This window comes from Fundulus heteroclitus, unplaced genomic scaffold (genome assembly GCF_011125445.2).
Source record: "Fundulus heteroclitus isolate FHET01 unplaced genomic scaffold, MU-UCD_Fhet_4.1 scaffold_194, whole genome shotgun sequence".
Lineage (NCBI taxonomy): Eukaryota > Metazoa > Chordata > Actinopteri > Cyprinodontiformes > Fundulidae > Fundulus > Fundulus heteroclitus.
The window spans coordinates 129,370-152,139 of NW_023396606.1; the positions used below are offsets into that span (position 1 = coordinate 129,370).

The window sequence follows — 22,770 nt, forward strand, 5'->3', positions numbered from 1 at the left end:
TGCGAGGCGGTCCAGGGGGACCCGCCTCCCTTCCACGACGCTCCCGAGTTCTGCGAGGCGGTCCAGGGGGACCCGCCTCCCTTCCACGACGCTCCCGAGTTCTGCGAGGCGGTCCAGGAGGACCCGCCTCCAGTCTTCGCTCCCGAGTTCTGCGAGGCGGTCCAGGAGGACCCGCCTCCCTTCCACGACGCTCCCGAGTTCTGCGAGGTGGTCCAGGAGGACCCGCCTCCCTTCCACGACGCTCCCGAGTTCTGCGAGGCGGTCCAGGGGCACCCGCCTCCAGTCTTCGCTCCCGAGTTCTGCGAGGCGGTCCAGGGGGACCCGCCTCCAGTCTTCGCTCCCCAGTCCGGCGAGGCGGTCCAGGGGGACCCGCCTCCAGCCTCCGCTCCCCAGTCCGGCGAGGGTCCTGCTCTGGAACTCCACGTCTGGCAGACCGGGATGAGGCTCCGTCACCAACCGCCTGAGACCCTGCTTCGCCGCCGCCGAGGTCGCCCTCCGCGACGCCCGCCGAGGACCCTGCTGCTTCGCCGCCGCCGAGGTCGCCCTCCGCGACGCCCGCCGAGGACCTGCTGCTTCGCCGCCGCCGAGGTCGCCCTCCGCGACGGCCCGCCGAGGACCCTGCTGCTTCGCCGCCGCCGAGGTCGCCCTCCGCGACGGCCCGCCGAGGACCCTGCTGCTCCCAAGCCACCGTTTGAGCCACCTGAACTCTTTATTGGACTCTAGCCCGCCGTCCTAGACCCCCTCCACCCGCCCTGGCCGGGTTGTTTTCCCTTTCTGATTGGACACTAGTGGGCGTCTGGGATCCGCCCTTAAGGGGGGGTGATGTCAGGATCCTGTGTTGTGTTTCTGTTGATTGGACTCACCTGTGTTTAATTATCCCCGTTGTGTGTGCACGTATATAAGTTGCCTCTGTTTGTTTCCCCATCGTCGGGTCATTCTGTGATCACCCTCTGCGTCCTCCTGAGTTTTCCCCGTGCTGTTGCTGCCAGAGGTCTTGTAAGTTTAGCTTTCATTAAATATCTTTTGTTTAACCCCATGCGCCTGCCTCTGCCTCGTTGCTGCCTAGGTCCTCGCCTCCACAATCCTGACACATGGCTTTCACTGTCTTATGTATTGCAAAGAAAACTCTCCTCGTCAATTGCAAAAGCAAAAAAAAAATCATTTTCAATCAATCTAGAGATCTGTTGTTGGATCATATTAGTCTTGAGACAGCATCTACATCCGCATCTGATCAATCTCTCTGGGCTCCTTTGATCGGCTCCATAAGTTAGTGGGGGTGGGGGACTGTGGGATGCGTCCTGTGGGACAGGGAGGCTGATTCAGGGGGTGCCTGGGTTTTGGGGCTCTGGGGGGTGCTCGGAATGGGGTGTCTGGTGGGTCTGGCCCTGGACTCTGCTGTCCCCACCTGGGCGGGGGCTGGGGGTCCTCACGGCGGCCTGCAGCGGGTGCTTGCAATGCTCTTGGGGGGTTCCGCGCTGACAGACGTGGGTTACCTGCCTGGTAGCTGTGCTGCCGCTGGGTGGGTCTAGGGTGGGTCCGGGGATCTGGGTTCCTGGGGTGTGTCATCTTTGGGTGGGTGTCCTGGCGGGGCCTCAGGGGTTTGGGTTCTGTGGAGTGTCACTTGGTGTTTGGGCCGGTGTATGCCGGGGTATCTGACCCTACCAGGGCCTCTGGTGTGCTGGGGGGCCTTGTGGCCTGTTGAGCTGGTAGGGGGGTATGGACATTAACATCTCATGGCACATGCTCTCCCCTTTAGGGGTTTGCATTCTGCCAGTGGGGGGAGGGCAGGGAGGGGGAGGGGGTGTGAACCCAGCCTGGGGTTCTATTGTCATATGTGTGTTAGAAATGCGGCATATGAGTAGAATGTAGAAATGGGATGAATGAGTGGAATGTCAGTCCTGGGAGTAGCATGCGCACCTAGACAGTCTGGGACACAAGACTGGGACACAAGGTCATCAGATAGCACCCAAGTGGTGACACATTATTTTACTGACGACATGTTTGGAAGCGTACAGTCCTTGCAAAGGCGTGTACCTAGATTTCTTTATAAGGCTTAAGAAATGATCAGTATTGTGTTGTGTTTGATCAAGAGTCCGTCAGCGCTGATGTGTCTATAAACATTTCTCTGACTTTGCTAGATTAAACCAGTTAAAGTTCAGATTTCTGTAATGCATCATAAATTGAAAACACTTTAAAGTACAAGTGGGGTCACCCTAGGGGTAAAGAGCTGGGGCAACCAAGGGTGTTTATGCGCCAACAGGGTGCAGTAGCTTTAACATTTGTGTTGAGAGTTGTTTAAATGTTAGGGTGGGATTATATTATCAGTTGGGGGTGTGAGGGGTGTGTGTAGATGTTTGGTGGGCTCCGTGTCTTCCTCCCTATCTCGGTCCTTGTCCATGCCATCTCCCTGGGCTGGTTCTATCGCTGGAACAGGGGTCTGCATTGTTGGGGTAGGCTGGTTAAACTGAAGGTTTTTTTGTTACCTCCGAGACAGCCCAGAGGCATGGTGGGCGGGTTGGGGGTGTTGGTCCCGGTGTGCGGTTGGCTCACAGGGCCTGCCACCTGTCCCTGGCCCCTGGGCCATGGTAGTGCAGCTACGGGGGTGCCTTTCGGAGTCAGCAAGGGAGCTGGCTTCCTTGGTGAGCATGAGGCTCCTCAGTCCTTTCCTCCCCATCCCCGCACCTCCCCCTTTGCCTGCTCCATCAGGCTGTCACACACGTAGGACCTTGGGGAGGGGGGCATTGCTGGAGGGTCCCACTTTCTGGTGACGTCCTGACCCCAATTTTATTATGCGTCAAACACATACATGTAGGGCATTGTTTGGGGGGTAAATACATCTGGGGGGCGTATTGTGTAGGCCTCACCCCTGATGGTTCCCTCTACCCCCACTCGCATTTAGACTTTGAGGGTTCAGGTAGGTTGCGATTTTAGGGTTCACCTACCGGGTGAACCCTAAAATCGGGTTGTGTTTGTACTGCCCCCTTTTGCAAGACCTTGTGCCGCTTTGGTGCGCCGGTGCCTGGACCTGGGAATATGGGGTGTGAGTGGTAAGTGCAAATGTGTGTACTGCGTCTCTGGGGGTTTTCCTTGGGGCTGTCTCTCCTCTTCCCTTGGTGGTGGAGGCAGATTTCCTGTGTTGGCCCCTCTTGGACACCTTTACTTTGAGGGTCCCAACAGGTGCTTGGATCCAGGTCTTTATAGACTCACTTCTATACAGAAAACCCCTATTATTATCTTCAGCTGTCACTTTATACATGTCGTATTATTTGATACTGTATATATTTTAGTGATGGTATCAAGGCGCTATTTTATTGTATCTGTAATACTTTATCCACTGGCTGTTTTGTTCTTTTTACATCTCTCTTTGCAGGTGAAGTAGCAGACTGGTGTTGTTTTATCATTCTCTCCCTTTTATCTCCTCCTTCTTTCATCTTTTTTCTTTCCTTTTTCTCTTCTACTTTCTTATTGTAGTGTCCATATAACATGAAATATACCCTGCATAAATTAGAATAAAGATATTTACATATAAATCAAGCGGAGCACTATGGCGAAAACGGTACGGCTCCACTTGTGAAAGTAAAATCTGTTTTACTTTGCTGTTTTTGGCATTAAGACAGCAATTCCTAATGCCACATTGCCAAAAGAAAATGTACTTTTTTCTCTGCTCCCTGCCTGTTACCTTTTTATCTAATTTTTATCTCTTAGCCAAAACCACATGAAGTTGGATTTAGTTATTTTATTTATTTTCTTTTATTTATTTTTGATTTTGATTTTGAAAAGATGCCTATCTTCACCACAATGGACTTTAACAAGCTTTTAAAGAAGATGGCTGTTATGGAACTGAAATTCTGTCAACTCGAAGTGAATTATGATGTAAACGCCGCGCATGGAAATGAAACAACCCTGCCTGCGATTCAGAATGGTGACCACCAGCCCAGCGACTCAGCGAACAAACAGTTCCCTAGGAAAATGAGAATCCCTGGACCACTCTGGGTGCAAGACCAAAGGATCAATAAACCCCCCACCTAGACAAAGGAAACTGGCCGATACTACAGAGAAGTGTCCCAAGACAAGTGAAACAACAGCGGGCTGTTCTCAAAATAAATGATAAGAGTAAACCTGCTGGAAATGTTGGAATTCTGTTACTAAACAGATTCGCTCCGCTCCAAAATGTGACCCAGGAGGATCTTGACATCAATCAGAGGTATGTCAACGATTTTCGTTCTAAGACATCAGAGAAAAAACATGCCACAGGGCCGAGGACCCTGATATTATGCAATGGATCTGTAAGTGGGATTAAACATTTCTATCACAAGAAAAACACAGAGGTGTTGATTTATAACAATAGGAACTGTGGCATGGTGTCTGATGTATCAGACATCCTTCCAAGGATCTTGAAAGAATGCCCGACCTTGGAAAAACTCATAATACAAGCTGAAGCCCTGGGCGACGTCACCCGGGTAAGAAAATTAGAAGTACTGAAAGAGGATTACATTCGTCTGTTGAACTTAGTTGATGGCCTCAATGTCAAGGTGTTTCTCAGCGGCCCTCATGCGCCCGTTAATTGCTGAGATAAGATTTTTTCCAGAATTCTGATGCTAAACAAATGGCTGGAAAAAACATGCAAACAAACAACTGTAACCTTCATAGACAACTTTAACATCTTTTGGGAGCGGAGACATCTGTTCAGCGACAATGGTTTCCATCTAAATAGGTCAGGTGCAAAACGGCTGATTTCAAACATCTTCTATTCTGTGAACCATGCACCCTCAGCTTTGTCCCAAAACAAAGCTCAACCAGTGCCAAAACAAATGATATGCCCAGTACAGCCCGAACAAGCCAAGATAAAGATGGCCAGAAAGATGACACAGAAAGAGGCTATGTCAGAGCTACAGGAGGATTCATCCCAGATTTCAGCAGGACAAAGAGAGGACCAATAACCTCCATCGTCACGAACTCCGGTCCAGACTGGACCCGCCTCCCCTTCTTCTCCACAAAGCCCAGAAGTTCCTTTTCTGGAATTTTCTCACAACATGAACAAAGTATTTAAGATTGGCCTACAGTTGACATCCTCTCCACATAGCCATTCTGCTGTGACTAAACCAGCATTTTCCAAAGGCCTCAGAGTCTTAGATCCTCCTCCTCTACATATCATGGAATATTCTGGTGCTCAGGACCTCCAGATAACTTTGCTGTGATACAGACCGGGCCCTGGGAGTACGTTTATCAGACATGACAGTTTCTAGTATCAGCTTGGGCCTTTTGCCGGACATTATGAATATCTGTGATAATGTGTGGCAGAAATAAGAAAAACAAAAGGATAAACAGGAACAAATACTAAAAAGGCATAAACTGTCAGATGCAACCTGTCACAGAGACATCATCAACCACTAAGTCATATAAACTGTTTTTTTAAAACATTAGATCTGTCAGGAAAATCCCTTTTATTTAATGACTCCATTATTGACAATAATCTTGATATAATGTTTTTAACAGAAACATGGTTACATGAATCTAATGAAGCAGCTATTCTGTTGGAGTCAACTCCTCCCAACTACAATTTTCTTTTTGAGAGCAGACAGCAAAGGAAAGGCGGAGGAGTGGCAACCACCTTTTGTGGGAGACTTCAACTTTCACATTGACAACCCTGAAGACAGAAGTGCAAAAGAACCGTGTGACACACTTAGAAACTTTGGTTTAACTCAACATGTTAAACAGCCAACACACAAACGGGGACATATTTTAGACCTGATCATCACTAAAGGTCTAAAGCTTTCTAAGGTCAATGTAATTGATGTTGCCCTATCTGATCATTTTTCTGTTACCTTTTGAAAGCATAATTTCCAGTGACTCATTTAGCCAAAGGGACATCGTAAGAAAACGGACCTTTTAAGGACAATGCCACGGAAACTTTTATTCAAGCTTACTCTAACACTTCAACCTTGGGCTGCAACTCAGTAGATAACTTTAATTCTAAAGTCTCAGACATCATTGACTGTATTGCTCCAGTTAAAGTGAAAGTTCTTTCCGGGAAGAAAAAATCTCCTTGGAGAAGTGCTCCAGCAGTTAGAGGTGAAAAAAGGGCGTGTCAAAAAGCTGAACTCAGGTGGAGAAAGAACAGACTTCAGGTTCACTATGACATATATAAAGAGAGACTTTACAGATATAACTTACAATTGAAAAATGCAAGAGAATCTTCATTCTCTGAGATCATCAAGAAAAACATTAATAATGCTTGTGTCTTATTTGCCACAATCGACAGGTTAACAAATCCTCCTGTGTCCGTGACTTCCGAACTCCACTCCACCAGGGCCTGCAATGAGTTTGCTAACTTCTTTACTGAGAAAATCCTAAAAATTATAGGATTAGTTTGTACTTCCATATCAACACCAGAACCAAAGCTGTATTCAGCTGGAACTTACCCTGACAAAATGTCCAAATTCAGCCAAATAAACCACAAAAGCTTAGAGGAGATCATTCAGCAGCTAAGTTCCTCCTCCTGCTGCCTTGATGTTCTCCCCACAGCTTTCTTTAAGAAAGTTTTACCTGTCATAGCATCTGAGTTGACTCAGATAATAAACACATCCCTTCTGTCAGGTGTTTTCCCCCAGTCCCTAAAAACAGCAATTATCAAACCACTGCTGAAAAAGAACAATTTAGACAAGCTTCTACTCCAGAACTACAGGCCCATCTCAAATCTTCCCTTTATCAGTAAGATTATTGAAAAAGCTGTGTTTCAACAATTAAACACCTTCTTAACAACGACCAGCCGCTTTGACGTTTTCCAGTCTGACTTCCGTGCTGACAAAAATCACATGTGGGGTTCCCCAAGGGTCCATTCTGGGTCCCCTACTCTTCAATATCTACATGCTCCCTCTTGCACAGATAATAAAAAACAACAACATCAGCTACCATAACTATGCAGACGGCACACAGCTTTACATCACCATGTCACCAGGTGATTATGAACCAGTTCAGGCACTGAGTAAATGCCTAGAAGAAATCAATGCCTGGATGTGCCAACATTTTCTTTAATTGAATAAAAACAAAACAGGAGTAATAATATTTGGACCAGTAGAGGAGAGATCAAAAGTTAGCACACAGCTTCAGTCGCTCCAGCTAGAAACCGCTGATCAGGCCCGAAACCTGGGTGTACTGAATTGTGCTATATAAATGAATTTGCCTTGCCTTACTCATGTTAAGTTCTAGATGTGTGCTGGGTTGGTGAGCCATGTGACCTGGTGTGCTAGGAGGGGCATCACCGGGGCACACTTGTGTCACTGAGCTTGGAACCAACTCAATGATAACTTCTTGATTTTATTAAAAACATCCAGGCCGGTATTAAGACAATGTGGTGCCCCTGGGCACTATACCACAAAGGCCCCCCTCGCCACCTTATCCGTGCTGTCCTCCGGTCAAAAACATCAGACATAATCAAGGGGATTTCTGAAATGTATTAATTTTCTGTAGCGTTAAAAAAGACGATACATTTGCACGTACTTGTGGACCAGCTCAACTATGACAGATTGGGGAGGGGGAGTGATAGATCATGTAGCCTAATTTTGATTTATTTATCATTTATTATTATTGTGACATCAGTGTTCATAAAACGAATAATGCACGGTCTTTCAACAATTTCAAGTAAATAACAACAATTTATGAAAAATATATTTTTAAAGCATGTGTCATGTGGTAACTCCCCACCCCCCCCCCATGGTTGGTGCCCCTGGGCACTGGCCCACTGGCCTTTATGGATAATCCGGCCCTGAAAACATCTATTTAGATTATATAAAATACCAAATGCCATTTCAGATTAAAGTTGTCTAAGGAAGCCATGCATCAAATATGAGAAGTGCGTAAATTTTTTTTAGTCAAGCAGTGCTTGACCTATTGTTGTAAATCTCCTGATAATATAGTAACCTTTACCTTTTAGTTTTGGTAAAATGGTGATTTTGGAAGGCCCTGGTGACCGAATTGAGGCTTTCATGTTGACACCACTATAAAAAGCACAGAAAATATATGACAAAACATTAATCAAAAGTTCTTGTGACATGAATGGTTTAAAAAACAGAATAGAAACATAACATTGACAAAACTGTTTTGATAAGAATCTTATACTGATTAAATAAATGGTCATAAATCTCATTAAAAAGCAGTCTTTTTTGATATTCTATTGTATTCCTATTGTACTCCTTCATGACATAAAAGGGGAACCCTGGCACATAAACTGACCACTGCTACAATGGCTGACAACAACAAAAGTAGGGAGGAGTCTTACTTTTCTATAGAAAAGTCATCAGCTGACTAATAGTGACACTATTGTGAGGAAGCAAAGTCATCCGTTATCAGCTGGTAGGGAACAAGTTATGGGAGCACTCCTTCTATGTTCGAGCCATCAATTCAATTATTTTTTTTATATCGTGGCAATTCATGATTCACATCATCTCAAAGCACTTTACAAAGCTTCTCCCATAATGTGTACCCTACAGCTGTTGACAGCAGACTTTCTTCTTCCAACTCTGCTTCCTGTCTACTTTTGTTGCTGTTGTATGTTGATGGTCTGTTTTTCTGGAGGTTTTGCAAAATAATAGTCTGTAGGTGAGACCTACGTACAAGGATTGAGGAGTAGTTCCGGCCCCATGAAGTTCTGAACTGGATATGACTCTTTTTAAATCAACATAAAATTTTCTTATAACATAACTTTAAACAAAAAAACATCCTCATATCATGAAGGATTAAAATACGTTGGTATACTGAAGTAGATTAATGCCTGCTTTGAAAAACCTGTAAAAAAAAAAGTTGACTCCCATAAATTGTTGAGGTACATTCACACCGAACACGATCAATGCAAATTTTTCTCAATGACTGTCTACCAGTGGACGCTTCACATTTTGCCTCTTTATCATAAATAATTTGTGCCAGTTTCCCCCCAACTCGCTTCACCGTGTCATCAGATGTGAGGAGCACTATCCGCTTGCTGGTTCCTCGTGTCTGTACATCTCACAATGGCGGAGACGGATTTTACTGAGCAAGTCACGGTGCTGTATTCCATTTGGAAAGCTGAACAACAGAGTCGGTACAGTTGGGTACACTAGATCCTCCACTGGTAGCTGGGCCTCCACCACCACCTGTTGCTCTGTCTGGATGATGGTCACTCCCAAGACCCAGTACAAGGAGTTGGTACCTCACGTTGGGGCTTGGGTCACCCTCCAGGCCACAAACTACAAGCGTCTTCGGTCAGTAAATCCATCATTGCTCAATAGAAATATAGCCTAATTGTACTGTCTGAATATGTAACTCATAAAAACACCTTTGTGCTGAAATAAATTGATAAAGAGCACCCTTAATGTGATGCAAATTGACAGAAAAGTTCAGATTGTTGAACTTGAGTGAACAATCTGTTTTGCTGCGCAGTTTCGCTTTGCTCTATTCGCATGTCTACCACGCTTTTTGGAGTTTTCCTTCGCTTTATTTACAGTTTCACTATGCTGTATTTGCAGTGCTCTCAACTCTCACGCATTGACCGTGTGACACACGCATTTCACTGACTTCACACGCAACACATGACATTTCACACGCAAACATGGAATTTCTCATGCATAAAAATCACAAAGCCCATCTGGGCTGCAGACGACAAAACTCCGCTTTCTGCTGAGCTGTTTCGGCTTCTTTCACAGCTTGTGGCCATCAGTAATTCCTGCTGCAGTTCTTTTTAACAGAGCAGCAGGAAGAGTGATCAGAGTTATGAATAATTTGTCTTTAACAGTGGTGAAAGTGAGCCGGTAGGTCCTGTACCGCGTACAGAGGAGGGGAGGGGCGAGCTGCTGCCAGATGACCAGTTCATTCAGAACCAGTCATGGCTGCACGCTGGATAATAAAACAGTTCTGCTAACCAGAAGCAGTTTAAAACGCCACTTGGTCTGTTTATAAGTTTCGTTTTTATTAATTCTGCATTTTTTAACTACATGCACCGTATTTCTGTGCCTTTGCCTTTGCTCCTCTCCCCCCTCCTTTCCCTCGGAGCACTGATGAGAGCAATAGAGATTTGTCTGGTCAGCGCGGCGACTGACTGAGAAACCTGTCGCTGTGAAAGGTGATGATGGTTATTAACTGTAACAGTCTACTTAATTTTATTCAGTATTATTTGAACAATTGTGTATTATTTGTGTTTTAATCCATTAACTGAACAATAAAGTATTAATATATCTCTTTCTCTTTTTAACACAAGTAATACATGTCTACTTCATTGTCTGGTGGGATAAAAATGAGATGGAGTTGACTCCACCGGCTCTTCCAGGGTCTGGTTAGCCCCGCCCCCAAACAAGCCCCGCCCCCAACTTTAGCATAATCTCACTCTTAACTTTTTGAGAGGTCTGTGTATTTGCATGTCTACTGCGTTGTTTGCAGTTTTGCTTAGCTCTATTTGCATGTCTACTGCACTTTTTGCAGTTTTGCTTTACTCTATATTGTTTGCATCACCCAAAATGGCTGTTTACATTGTCGACCGTTAATTAGCTCCTGAATACGCCTTTACATAGGGATGTAAATCACTCACTCAGTTTGCCTTGTTTGCGGTCAGTGTGAACGTACCTTTATAGTATAAATTTCACACGGCCCCCAAATGTCTTGACACACGTTTTTTGGCTCATTATAAAAAAGCTGAGAACATACCTAATGTTATACTTACATTTTAAAGAGCTTGTTCTCCAAGGGCATAGGTTTTAGTTTGTAACCTCCAAAAGAGTGGGTGATTCTGTGCTCACATTTAAGTTTCTTTGGCTTGTAGCAGTACCAGGGCTCACCTGTGCGAATGTCAGTGTAATTGCACAGCTGCTCCAGGGGGGCATTAAGGCACACATTACATATGGCAGCTTCAGAGACTGAGCCAAAGCGGAAAAGGCTTCGAAAAAAGATTCTACCAGGTTGTTCCAGGTTGACTCTTTCCATTACTGTGACCGCTTCACTGGAGTGGATCAGGATCACCTTTTTGAAAAGAACAAGAATTCAGATAAATACATCGTGGTAAGTAAGATTTAGCATTTGCAATACATGTTCTGCAGAACTCATTTTAGACAATTCTTTTTCTTCCATACCAAACTTACTCTACATAACTTTATATACTTTGCATTTCACTTTTGGAAAGGAAACTGTTGCCACAAAGTTTACACTCGCATTAAGAGTTCCTTTAAGTGGAACTAAAGGCCCATGTCCAAGTCCTAAAAAAAAGATTTATAGCATAATCCTGTCTGCAGCTAACATTACGTTTGACATGATGCAGTTAGGGAAATGTCCTCCTGGCAACTACCATGCCACTGATTCCACTGGAATGTCAGACGGGGGCATCATTTGCAAATTTCAGAAAACATGTCTCCATTGTCACATAATGCCTTGCATAGCACTTGGAGATGTAAAGGGATGATGTTATAAAAAGGAGAGGCAAAGGGTTGGAAATCCATTCCGCGAAGTTTGTTGCCTCTGCGCACTAAGCTCTTTGATTTTACTTGGTCCAACACTTTGTGGCTGAGTTGCTGTTGTTCCCAATAACTTCCATTTTATGATACCCTAGCAGTGGACTTTGGAATATTTAGTTGAAAGTAAACTTTTACAACTGGTATTCCTGCAAATGTAATATAAAATCATGTCTCCACACTATAAGTCACTAGTACATCTTGTACACAAAGTTTATAACCCCTTGTGAACAAAAATAAAACGAACAGTTTTAATATGCACAGTAAGGAAATGGTCAGAGGACACAGAAGAAGCCCTGAGACTGGGATAAACTATATGATCCTCTTGTGGAAGACACCGATGGAATAACAGAATGCATCAGAGATTCCATAAACTTCTGTGTAGACTCTACTGTGCCCCTTGGGAAGGTTAGCTGCTTCTCGAATAGCAAGCCCTGGATAAACCCTAAACTCCTTGCTGAAGCAGAGGTAGAGGGCTTCCAGGCCAGGAAATAAAAAAATAACTGAGAGATGTGTAAAAATAGGTGAGGAGAAAGATCAAAGAAGGACAAAATAATGACAGGAAAGCATCAGTGATGTTTGGAAAAGCCTAAAAACAATTTGAGGTTACAAACAAATCACCCAGGCCATAGGTGACCTGACATGGGTGAATATGAAATTATTTTTATAGGTTATAGCTCTTGCCACAGAAGGAGTGGAAAGCAGTGAGCCTGTCTTGTTCCGCGCCCACCCCCCCCCACACACACACACACACACACACACAGACTTGACCAGATGATGCAAGCAGAAACAGACTTGACCAGAAGATGCACGCAGAGACAGACTTGACCAGAAGCAGATGTGTTCCTAAGACACAGAATCCCCAGGAGCAACATTAACCAAGCGGTGCACACAAGCACTAATTAAACCAGCTAGCGAGGGCAGGGCGAGAACAGGTCCACAGGATTAACTGGCTGAGCGACAGAAACAATAGGGAAAAAAACAAAAAACATGCAGGCAGCAAAACAAGACGAGGTTCTGCCTGATTGGTTGAGTGACCCCCTCATTTACACATACAGTACTCCCTTCATCCTTGCGTTCTCCATTGCTTCAGAAATAAAAGTCTAGTCAATGGGGCATTTCACACCAGCACGGTGGCACTATGAAACAACAGAGAATTCTCCTCTGTGGTCTGTCAGAAATATCGATCAGGATATTTGTGACGGATGACGGAGCGAAATACGTTGATTTCTGAAAGCCAGACAGGAAGTCAGATGCATGAAATGTAGATTGGATCTGATAATATTTCAAAGTAAAGGAGGGAGGGGGCAGGGCTGTATGAATGCATGAATGGATTCAGTTTGGATTACTGTGTAGCACATTTTGCAGTAAACGGACGAAGCACACAAGGAATTGTGGCAAAAAAGTTTAGAATTAAAATCCGGCAAAGACTTTGTGATATCTGCTACTTGCAGATATTCCCCACAAACTTAGTAAACACTTTATATTCACTTTCCTGCCGCAACTGAGGCAAATAACTGACTGTCAGGCCAACTAAAGGCTGCAGCAACAGGGTTTCCCACTGCAGCCTTCCCAAAGAGACCACCCTATAGGCGGAGATCTGGCTCTCCTTAAAAGTCCGAATGCAGAATCAAAATCGGGTCAGCTGTGTTGAGAACTAAGGCCTCCATACATGGGCCGCACATGCTAGCCCTGCTCCACTGGCTCACCACATATGTCTGATTTTGTGGGATTTTTTTCCTAAATTTTCCTTATTTTCTCTAAGCATTTCATTTTCATGTTTTTTGTTGCTTTTTATGTGGATGGATTGCTTTTATTTGTATGTTCTTCCTAGTCCATTTAGTCTATGGTTGTCATATGAAATGGATTTTATAACATGACTTAACATTAGATTGATTCTCTACTCTTTGCATTTGGGTCCTCAACAACTTGAACCAATGAGACTAAAAGCGTATTTAGGTGTGAGAGCAGAGACAAAAGATTGCTTAGCCTGCATATATTACTATTACACTTGACAGAAGAACTTTTAGTCTTACCTCAACTTGTGCGCTTCCTTCCCAGAGTAAAGAGAATACAGCGGTGTAGGAACCATTATGATGATCAAGCACGTTCCCCACGACACCTGCACGGACAGTAGGGTTGTGTAGCCGTGCAAAAAGAACGTCTCCACCAGATTTCTTGGGGCGACCATTAAAGTCATTAATTTGTATCAAAACCTCTAGTTGATCCCCTACGTGCCAACTTCTCCCTCCATTATGAGGAAGAATTGTAAAAGTACTATGAGGAGCATGAGTGGTGTCTTTCAGAGAAAAATTAGCTGGTACAGATGGTGTTTCAGGCCAGGCAATGTAGTCCTTCAGAATCTCTGCCTCACGGGCATCGTCAGGGAGCACAGAACGGAAAGAGCAGACACTGGTACGCTTAGGAGCCTTAGTGGGACGTTTCAAAGTTTCGGTGGTTGGGACTTTCTTCTTTAACTAAAGAAAGTTAGGAGATTAAACACATAAATAACACAGAATTTCAGCACAAAATACTAATTATTTTGTTTGATTTTGGTTTACAGATAATGGAAAACAAAAACCATATCGCTCAGAAAACTTCAATATTTTAGCAGATCATTAAACAATAGATTTATTTGAAGAAATTAGTCTAATGAAAAGTATTTTTATGTACACTAAATGCACTCAGTTTTACAAGAACTATATTCTAAATGTGGTGTGGTTCACTGAGGCGTTGCAGAAGTTCTCGATTAGTTAGGTCTGGTATGTCTCATCTTCCTCTTAAATATAATTGATAGATCCTCCATGGAGTTTAGGTCCGGCCAGTTTAATGGCATATCAAACAAAATAATATCCTTGTCATTAAAGCAGATACCACGTTTGTTACACTTTTTCCTTCTAGTTAACTTTCCAATAATATGACTGAATACAACACTCTGCAAGCAGCAGGCTTATTTAAAAAAATGACCTTTTATGACTTTGGCTGGGACCACTTACAATATTTTCTGCCCAGTTTTACCCTATACTGAGTAATAAAAAAGTCTGTGTCAGTCAGCAGGTTTGCAAAAAATACTGTTAGTGAACAGCATTATTATAAATGAAAAACCACAGTGGGCAAACATAAACACATACCTTTCTAATTACAGACATATTACTTTAAAAGAGAAGAAAAACATTAATGGGTTAGTTGGTGGATAACTGACATTTCTGAATATACATTTTCTTTTCAGAATCCTCTTACATATCATGAAGAAAATAGAAATAGCATAAATTCTACTTAAACAGCCAAATTAAAACTTGCAAAATGACACCTATCCAGGGATGTTTGTCAATTTTGGTAGCATGCATTTGAGCAACCTGTAGTATGAGCACTGCTGTTTTTGGTATAACCTTTTACAAACAGAAACATGGATTTGGCATGGGCTCCCCAGTTTCACCCATTGTGGCCAGTTTGTACTGTACATGGAGGAAGTGGAGAGCAGAGCACTCAGCACTTAACAGGGAAGTCCACCAAATCACTGGTTCAGATACGTGAATGACACTTGGGCCAAAATCCAAACCAAAGAAGTTGAGGAATTCACCAACCATATCAAGGCAGTGGACAGTCTCATCAAGTTTACCAGACACCAAGAGCAACATGTTGCTGTTTCTGGACTGTGCGGTACACATTGGGAAAGATGGGAGGATGAAAACTAGGGTTTACCAGAAGCCCACACACACAGATCAATATATGCATTTTTATTCACATCACCCAATGGAACACAAACTATCAGTTATCAGAACTTATTGGGGAGACAACATTCTCTCTGCTACAGAGAAGAAACAAAGAGAACACAAGCACATCAGAAAATCCCTTCAAGCTTGTGGCTATACGAATCGGGCATTTGTCAAGTCGGCTAACAAACCTAGCAGGAAAAACAACACTGCATCTAACACAGGAGAAAACAGAGAGATAGATTCTCATTCCATGTGGCAGGAGTTTAAGAAACAGGATAACTTTCTCAAAACTACAACACACTGGTAGAGTGTGTTAGGTCTCTTCAGAGAAACCTAACAACATCTAGATGAATGGCGCAGCATGACAGGACCAGCAGCACTGGGCAAGATTCAGCAGTCCACTCAAGATCAAAGGACACACTTTTGATCAGAATGATGTACAAATTGTGGACACAGAATATATTGTTTGAAAGAGAGGTGAAAGAAGCCATCTTGGTAAAAAGTGAAAAGTCAACACTGAACAGAAAGGGAGAATTGTGCTTCCAACTCCCCAGTGTGTACAGCGCAGTCCTCCAACACATTCGAAAGAGATTGTTACGCAGGTTCAGACGTGACAGACTGCATTTCCCATGATGCAAGGTGGTCAAAATGGCTGCGACCCTAACAATGAAGCGAAGAGATAACGTTGCTTGGGAAAGGTATAAAACCCAGCAGCACCTGTGTTCTGCCTTCTTCTTGGTGCTCCGCCAGTACGAGAAGGCACACAGCTGTTTCACTCCTTGGGTTTCAACCCCCACACGCCACGTGCTCGATAACTCTTTGCTTGACCGAAGATTACCGAAGCAAAACTATCCCTGTATTGCTGATACAGGAGGTCGACTAAAAATTACTTTTGAATTCCCTTTGATCAAAGACTGAGAGCCGTTATCTCTCGGTGATCGAAAGAGGACCACGCTTTTGTTTTGGCCAAACGAAGCGTCTGAAAGCCCAGAAGAAAAGAGACAAAGGGACTTCTCCTCGCTCCTCCCTGCTGTCCGGCGCGCTGGGTGAACTGAAACAGAACCTAACCCTAACCCAGGACATCCGCAAGGCATCGTCAAAGTAAAGAAAGATTCCCCTTTTTCTTTTCTTTTCTTTCTTTTTCACCCACAAGGTGACCGTAGTGTGCCTGGGCAGAGGTAGGATATAGGTTAATGCCAAGACATAGTTGTTTTTAATTGCTGAATATTATCTGTTCTATGTGCATGCATTTTGAAGGTGATTTTGGCTGTGTTGATTTGTGATTCATAAGCGACTCCGCTGCAGGTCGATTTTTCCATATTTTCCCTGTCTCCTTGCTTTCTCTTATCAGTTCAATCTCTTTGTTAGAACTCAGTTAGCGGTTTATTTTAAACTCCTCAGTCAGCCGCTCCCCCGCTGGCCGAGGCACCACCCCACTTTAGTGTGAGCGCTGACTTCATCATCAGGACCTCACTCATCGCGCAAGGTTGTAGGTCATGTAACTAAACTATAACTTGCTGTTGTGAAAACCTTAAGGCGCCCGTCTGCATTCTCAAAGCGGTTTTCTGCCTCTCAATGCTGCGATGTCAAATGCCGACCTCTTGAATGTGATGTTTAGACAACTGTGAGTTGAACTAAGATTTGCTACCTCTCATTTTAATCTATTTTTGACTTTTATTTCCACATATATTTAGCATGTTTAGTTTAGTAGCGAGAAGAATTGAAAGGTTGTTGAATCAATTACTGTAACAGGGAATTACCTTTGGTTCAATAAAAACAACAACTGTGGAGTAGTAATTGTTTGTGTTCAATCCAAGTCACAGTTGCATGGTTATTCAGAATTCAGAGTTACCTCCTCTTTGAGTTAACATCCAATATTAACATAGAGATATTTTCGTTGGATTGGTGATAAAAGGGGTAACGGTTTAAACTCTAACTGCAGTTATTAGTTGAGTTATCACCGTTGCTGGATAAATCGAATCAGTCAGAACACAATCAGATCATTTTGTTCCAGCACAACAGCTAACAGCTAACAGCTAATTAATAAATGCATTAGTAGTATAAATCATTACAAGCTTATAGCTCTAGCATCAATACCATTTTAATCATATTTGTTATAGCTACTAATTAAGTTTAAATTATAATTAATAATAATTAAAATTATAATACCAAATTATAAATAATAATAATAATCATTCAATCAGCTTCTGGCATTACAAGATTATGTAAGCGGTCTCATCAGAATTCAGGTGACCAAGTACTTCACTCACACCAAACAATAGCCTCTAATGACCCAGGACAGTGACAGGTGGGTCATTGATTTGTATCTGACATGGAATGTCTGTATAATATGATTGAACTTGACTTTGTAAAGTGCCTTGAGATGACATGTTTCATGATTTGGCGCTATATAAATAAAATTGAATTGAATTGAATTGAATGTGTCTAGGGGATGGACCTCCATGTGCTGAAAAACAGCAGTGCTCCAACTACAGGTTGGGAGAGAAAAACAAACATGTTTCAGCACGAAGGGACAGCAGCACAAGGCCAGTCAGGTTAGGGTACAGAGATTTTTTCTCTGTACCCTGTTTGCTTGCATTTTACTGCCTTTTACTTTTTTTCTCCTTTTATCTCTTAAGCAAAACCACAGACAGTTGGATTTAATTATTTTATTTATTTTCTTTTATTTATTTTTGATTTTGATTTTGAAAAGATGCCTATCTTCACCACAATGGACTTTGACAAGCTTTTACAGAAGATAGCTGTTATGGAACTGAAAATCTGTCGACTTGAAGTGAATTATGGTGTAAACGCCGCGCATGGAAATGAAACAACCCTAACTGTGATTCCGAACGGTGACCACCAGCACAGCGACTCAGCGAACAAAGAGTTCCCTGAAGAAAATGAGAATCCCTGGACCACTCTGGGTGCAAGACCAAAGGATCACCGAACCCCACACATAGACAAAGAAAACTGGCCGAGACTACAGAGAGATGTCCCAAGACAAGTGAAACAACAGCGGGCTGTTCTCACAACAAATGATAGGAGCAAACCTGCTGGAAATGTTGGAATTCCGTTACTAAACAGATCTGCTCCGCTCCAAAATGTGACCCAGGAGGATCTTGACATCAATCAGAGGTATGTCAATGATTTTCGTTCTAAGACATCAGAAAAAATACATGCCACAGGGCCGAGGACCCTGATATTATGCAATGGATCTGTAAGTGGGATTAAACATTTCTATCACAAGAAAAACACAGAGGTGTTGATTTATAACAATAGGAATTGTGGCATGGTGTCTGATGTATCAGACATCCATGGATCTTGAAAGAATGCCCGATCTTGGAAAAACTCATAATACAAGCTGAAGCCCTGGGCGACGTCACCCGGATAAGAAAATCAGAAGTATTGAAAGAGAATTAAATTCGTCTGTTGAACTTAGTTGATGGCCTCAATGTCAAGGTGTTTCTCAGCGGCCCTCATGCGCCCGTTAATTGCGGAGAGGAGATTTTTTCCAGAATTCTGATGCTAAACAAATGGCTGGAAAAAAAATGCAAACAAACAACTGTAACCTTCATAGACAACATTAACATATTTTGGGAGAGGAGACATCTGTTCAGTGGCAATGGTTTCCATCTAAATAGGTCAGGTGCAAAACGGCTGATTTCAAACATCTTCTATTCTGTGAACCATGCACCCTCAGCTTTGTCCCAAAACAAAGCTCAACCAGTGCCAAAACAAATGATTTGCCCAGTACAGCCCGAACAAGCCAAGATAAAGATGGCCATAGAGATAACACAGAAAGAGGCTATGTCAGAGCTACAGGAGGATTCATCCCAGATCTCAGCAGGACAAAGAGAGCACCAAAAACCTACATCGTCACGAACTCCGGTCCAGACTGGATCCGCCTCCCCCCCACCGTGCTGGTACTATTGGATCTCAGTGCAGCATTTGATACTGTCGATCACCCCATCCTGTTAGAACGCCTGGAGAACTGGGTCGGCCTCTCTGGTACAGCTCTCCACTGGTTTAAATCCTACTTAAAGGACAGGGACTTTTTTGTATCAGTAGGTAACTTTACATCAAAGATGACAAAAATCACATGTGGGGTTCCCCAAGGGTCCATCCTGGGTCCCCTCCCTTTTCAATATCTACATGCTCCCTCTAGCTCAGATCATAAAAAACATCAGCTACCATAACTATGCAGACGACACACAGCTTTACATCACCATGTCACAAGGTGACTATGAACCAGTTCAGGCACTGAGTAAATGCCTAGAAGAAATCAATGACTGGATGTGTCAAAACTTTCTTCAATTGAATAAAAACAAAACTGAAGTAATAATCTTTGGACAAATAGAGGAGAGATCAAAAATTAGCTCACAGCTTCAGTCGCTTCAGCTAGGACCCACTGATCAGGCCTGAAATCTGGGAGTAGTGATGGACTCAGACCTGAACCTCCAAAAGCATCTAAAGACAATTACAAGGTCGGCTTTCTATCACCTGAGGAACATTTCCAGGATTAAAGGACTAATGTCTCAGAATGATCTGGAAAAACTAATCCATGCGTTTATATTTAGTAGAATTGATTACTGCAACGGTGTTTTCACAGGCCTGCCTAAAAAGTGGATCAGACAGCTGCAGCTGATCCAGAACGCTGCTGCCCACGTCCTCACTAAGACTAAGAAAGTAGAGCACATAACCCCAGTTCTAAAGTCATTACACTGGCTCCCTGTATCTCAGAGAATAGACTTTAAAATACTTATACTAGTTTATAAATCCCTAAATGGCTTAGCACCTAAATACATTACAGACTTGTTATCAGTGTATCAACCCTCCAGACCACTCAGGTCTTCTGGCTCTAGCCTGCTCTGCATACCTAGAACACGAACCAAACACGGAGAAGCAGCATTAAGTTCCTATGCTCCACTTCTCTGGAACAAACTTCCAGAAAACTGTAAAAGTGCGGAAAGCCTGAGTTCTTTTAAATCAAGATTAAAAACACATTTGTTTAAAATTTCCTTTAACTGTTCTAGTTAAACTGTTTTAATGTTTTTAATGTTCTTTTTTGTTTCTACATTCTATCCCTACTTGCTGTTATTCTGTTCATGTAAAGCACTTTGCATTGTCTCTGTACTGAATTGTGCTATATAAATAAATTTGCCTTGCCTTGCTCAACTACGAGCCACCAGAATTGACAGACTCCTGGGTAAGTGTTGAAATGTTTTCAGAAAAACTAAGCGAAGGTCCAGTTGCCTCGGATTTAAACCTCTTTCGTGTTGTGATGACCTGGAAAACTAACAATTTGGACAGGCATAAGTGAAAATTCATCATCCTTAAATAAAACAAATGCTTGAAAGCATCAGTCTGTGCGTATGGATATACATATGTTTTACTTAGTAAATTTAGTTTCTGAAATAAATCAACTTTTTAATAATCCTGTCATTTTCTGTAAATCTAATCCTTAATAATTCAATGTCACAGTTTCTGGTAATTTTCATGTATTACATAGGTAAACAACTTTACTAAGTGATTATGAGGTATCAGTTTGGGATAACCTAAATATTGACTGAAGCTTTTTATATTTTACTCTGCAGTTCAACTTTTCCTTACTGTGCTTTATTATACCACTGCAGTGTACTTTATTATGCATTTTGTCATATTTTCATCATTGAAATGTCTTTCAATGGCTGAAAAGTGCCCTACAAATTGACTTGCCTTGCCTAAATGTAAATTAACACATGTGTTTCTTGGTCTATGTTATTTAATAGCCTTAATGCAACAAAATATACCACTTAAATGGATGATAGTCATTAACAAAAACTTTAGTCAACTACCTTCTAAGGACTGTGATAAAAGCTATATTTTTGACAGACTATGAGGCTGATGTATTTGAAGATATTTTTTTACTCACCTCTGCTAATTTACAGGTTATGTGATCAGTGAAGTTAACGCTGTAAAACATAATCCATAAAACAAAGAAAATAAAAAAAAGGAAGATCAAGCCATACTTCAAAGGAAAACGTTTCCTTAAAGTTTCTCCTCCCAATATTTGTGACTGGACCTGGTCCTGTGTTAAAAGACAAAATAAAAAACACAAGTGGTTAATTCAGTTTTCTAAAACTTTTCGGCCCTGCCTCTTTAATCAAATTTGTTAACAAGATTCAGTTTTTATGTTAAATACTGACAAAATATATGAAATACCCTGCATTGCACACAAAGCCGAATATAGCCTCTTTTCCATTGAAAGTGCCTTGATTTAATCCCCAGGGTTTGATTTACTTGTAAATAAAGGGAGAACGGTGTGGAGTCAGAGAATTGTCAGACCTGTCTTTGTCTGTCTAGATAAGTGTTTTATTGTTTTGTTGTTGGATTATGTTGTGATGGTGAGTAGGAGGATTGGAAATGTAATAATCTTCTGCTTCATCCATCCGCTTTTCAACCCTTGCAGTTAGGTTTGCTGTAACGTGTTTTTGTGTGTAATCTCTGGACATTTCAAATAAATTCACTGAACTGAACTGAACTTCTATTCTTAAATGTGTAATTGTATTTAACTTTTCATGATATTTTGTAACTTTAAAAAGTGATGTAGTTTGTCTAACCACTGTTTTCAAGACCTCACAAAAGTGCCTTCTGTCCTTTTGTATATGCTATTAAAGTTTTTATAACTCTTTTAGGTACTTAAATTACTTTTTGTAAATTATAAGTGTTTTCAACTGATGAATTTTTTTTAAAGAAATTTAGACAGGGCCTGTCTCGTGGTGCGTACCATCCTACCCGTAACAGTTAACGTTGCAAATCTCAGATTCCTACTTTTATCACAGCCCCCGCAGTGGTCGTGGAAAGGCGCCATTATAAGGCAATGGAGCATGTCCCTGACCGCCTAGGAGCCTCTGGCCAACAGAGTTCCATTGTCATGTAAACTCACTCACAGCTGCAGCCCTCTAATTCCTCATTACCTTTAGCGTGAGGGGGACTGAATGGATTGTGTGATTTTAGTGTATGGAGCAATTCTGCAGCATGTAGCAGGGGAAAAGGGTTAAAAATGGATATTTGACACTTCATAATTTGGAGATGCTTTATCCGACGTGGCCCAGATTTATTGTGGAGCTTTCTCTTTAAAGGAAGTACAGACTCTGTCAAGCAGAAGTTAGTAGGACCTTCCTAGAGCTACTTCCGGTTAGCAACACGCTAACCATTAGCCGCTAACATGGTTGTGTTCAGTATCCCTCAAAAAGGGAGAAGATAGTAAAAGTCACCAAAGGTCAGCAAAGATCATGGGTCAGATTGTACTCCTTTATTAACACAGCCTCACCAAATCTGGGCCCATAACTCAACATTTGACCAAAATTGTGTGTAGTGCCATTTCCCACAGGTGGGTGGTGCTGTATAGGCCGGATGGGTTGTGTCTGGGCATCCTGTCAGGTTCTGTTGGCCTAATAGGATAACTATGTTAAATCAAAAAAGCGACAGAAAAGTGAGAGATGCATGATAATCACCGAAAATTAAAAAAAATAAGTGGAAGTGACTTTGCGAATCTCAGATTCCTACGTTCAGCCAAGCGGGAGTGGTGGGCTACAGGTTAG

General features: G+C 42.5%; 1 protein-coding gene across 3 annotated transcripts in view; it reads right to left on the reverse strand.

Annotated features, from left to right (window-relative positions):
* The window catches only part of LOC105917238 (NXPE family member 3), a 54,294-nt gene that overhangs the window by 12,923 nt on the left and 18,601 nt on the right, over positions 1-22,770 (reverse strand). Inside the window, exons 2-5 of one of the 3 annotated variants that reach the window (XM_036129625.1) lie at positions 21,099-21,254; positions 13,505-13,945; positions 10,688-10,983; positions 7,927-7,997 (exon numbers count right to left, since the gene is read on the reverse strand). In XM_036129625.1, the coding sequence (XP_035985518.1) occupies positions 7,927-7,997; positions 10,688-10,983; positions 13,505-13,945; positions 21,099-21,254 (964 nt within the window). The remainder of the gene's footprint in view (positions 1-7,926; positions 7,998-10,687; positions 10,984-13,504; positions 13,946-21,098; positions 21,255-22,770) is intronic. The other 2 variants (XM_036129626.1, XM_036129627.1) reach the window with 2 other exon arrangements.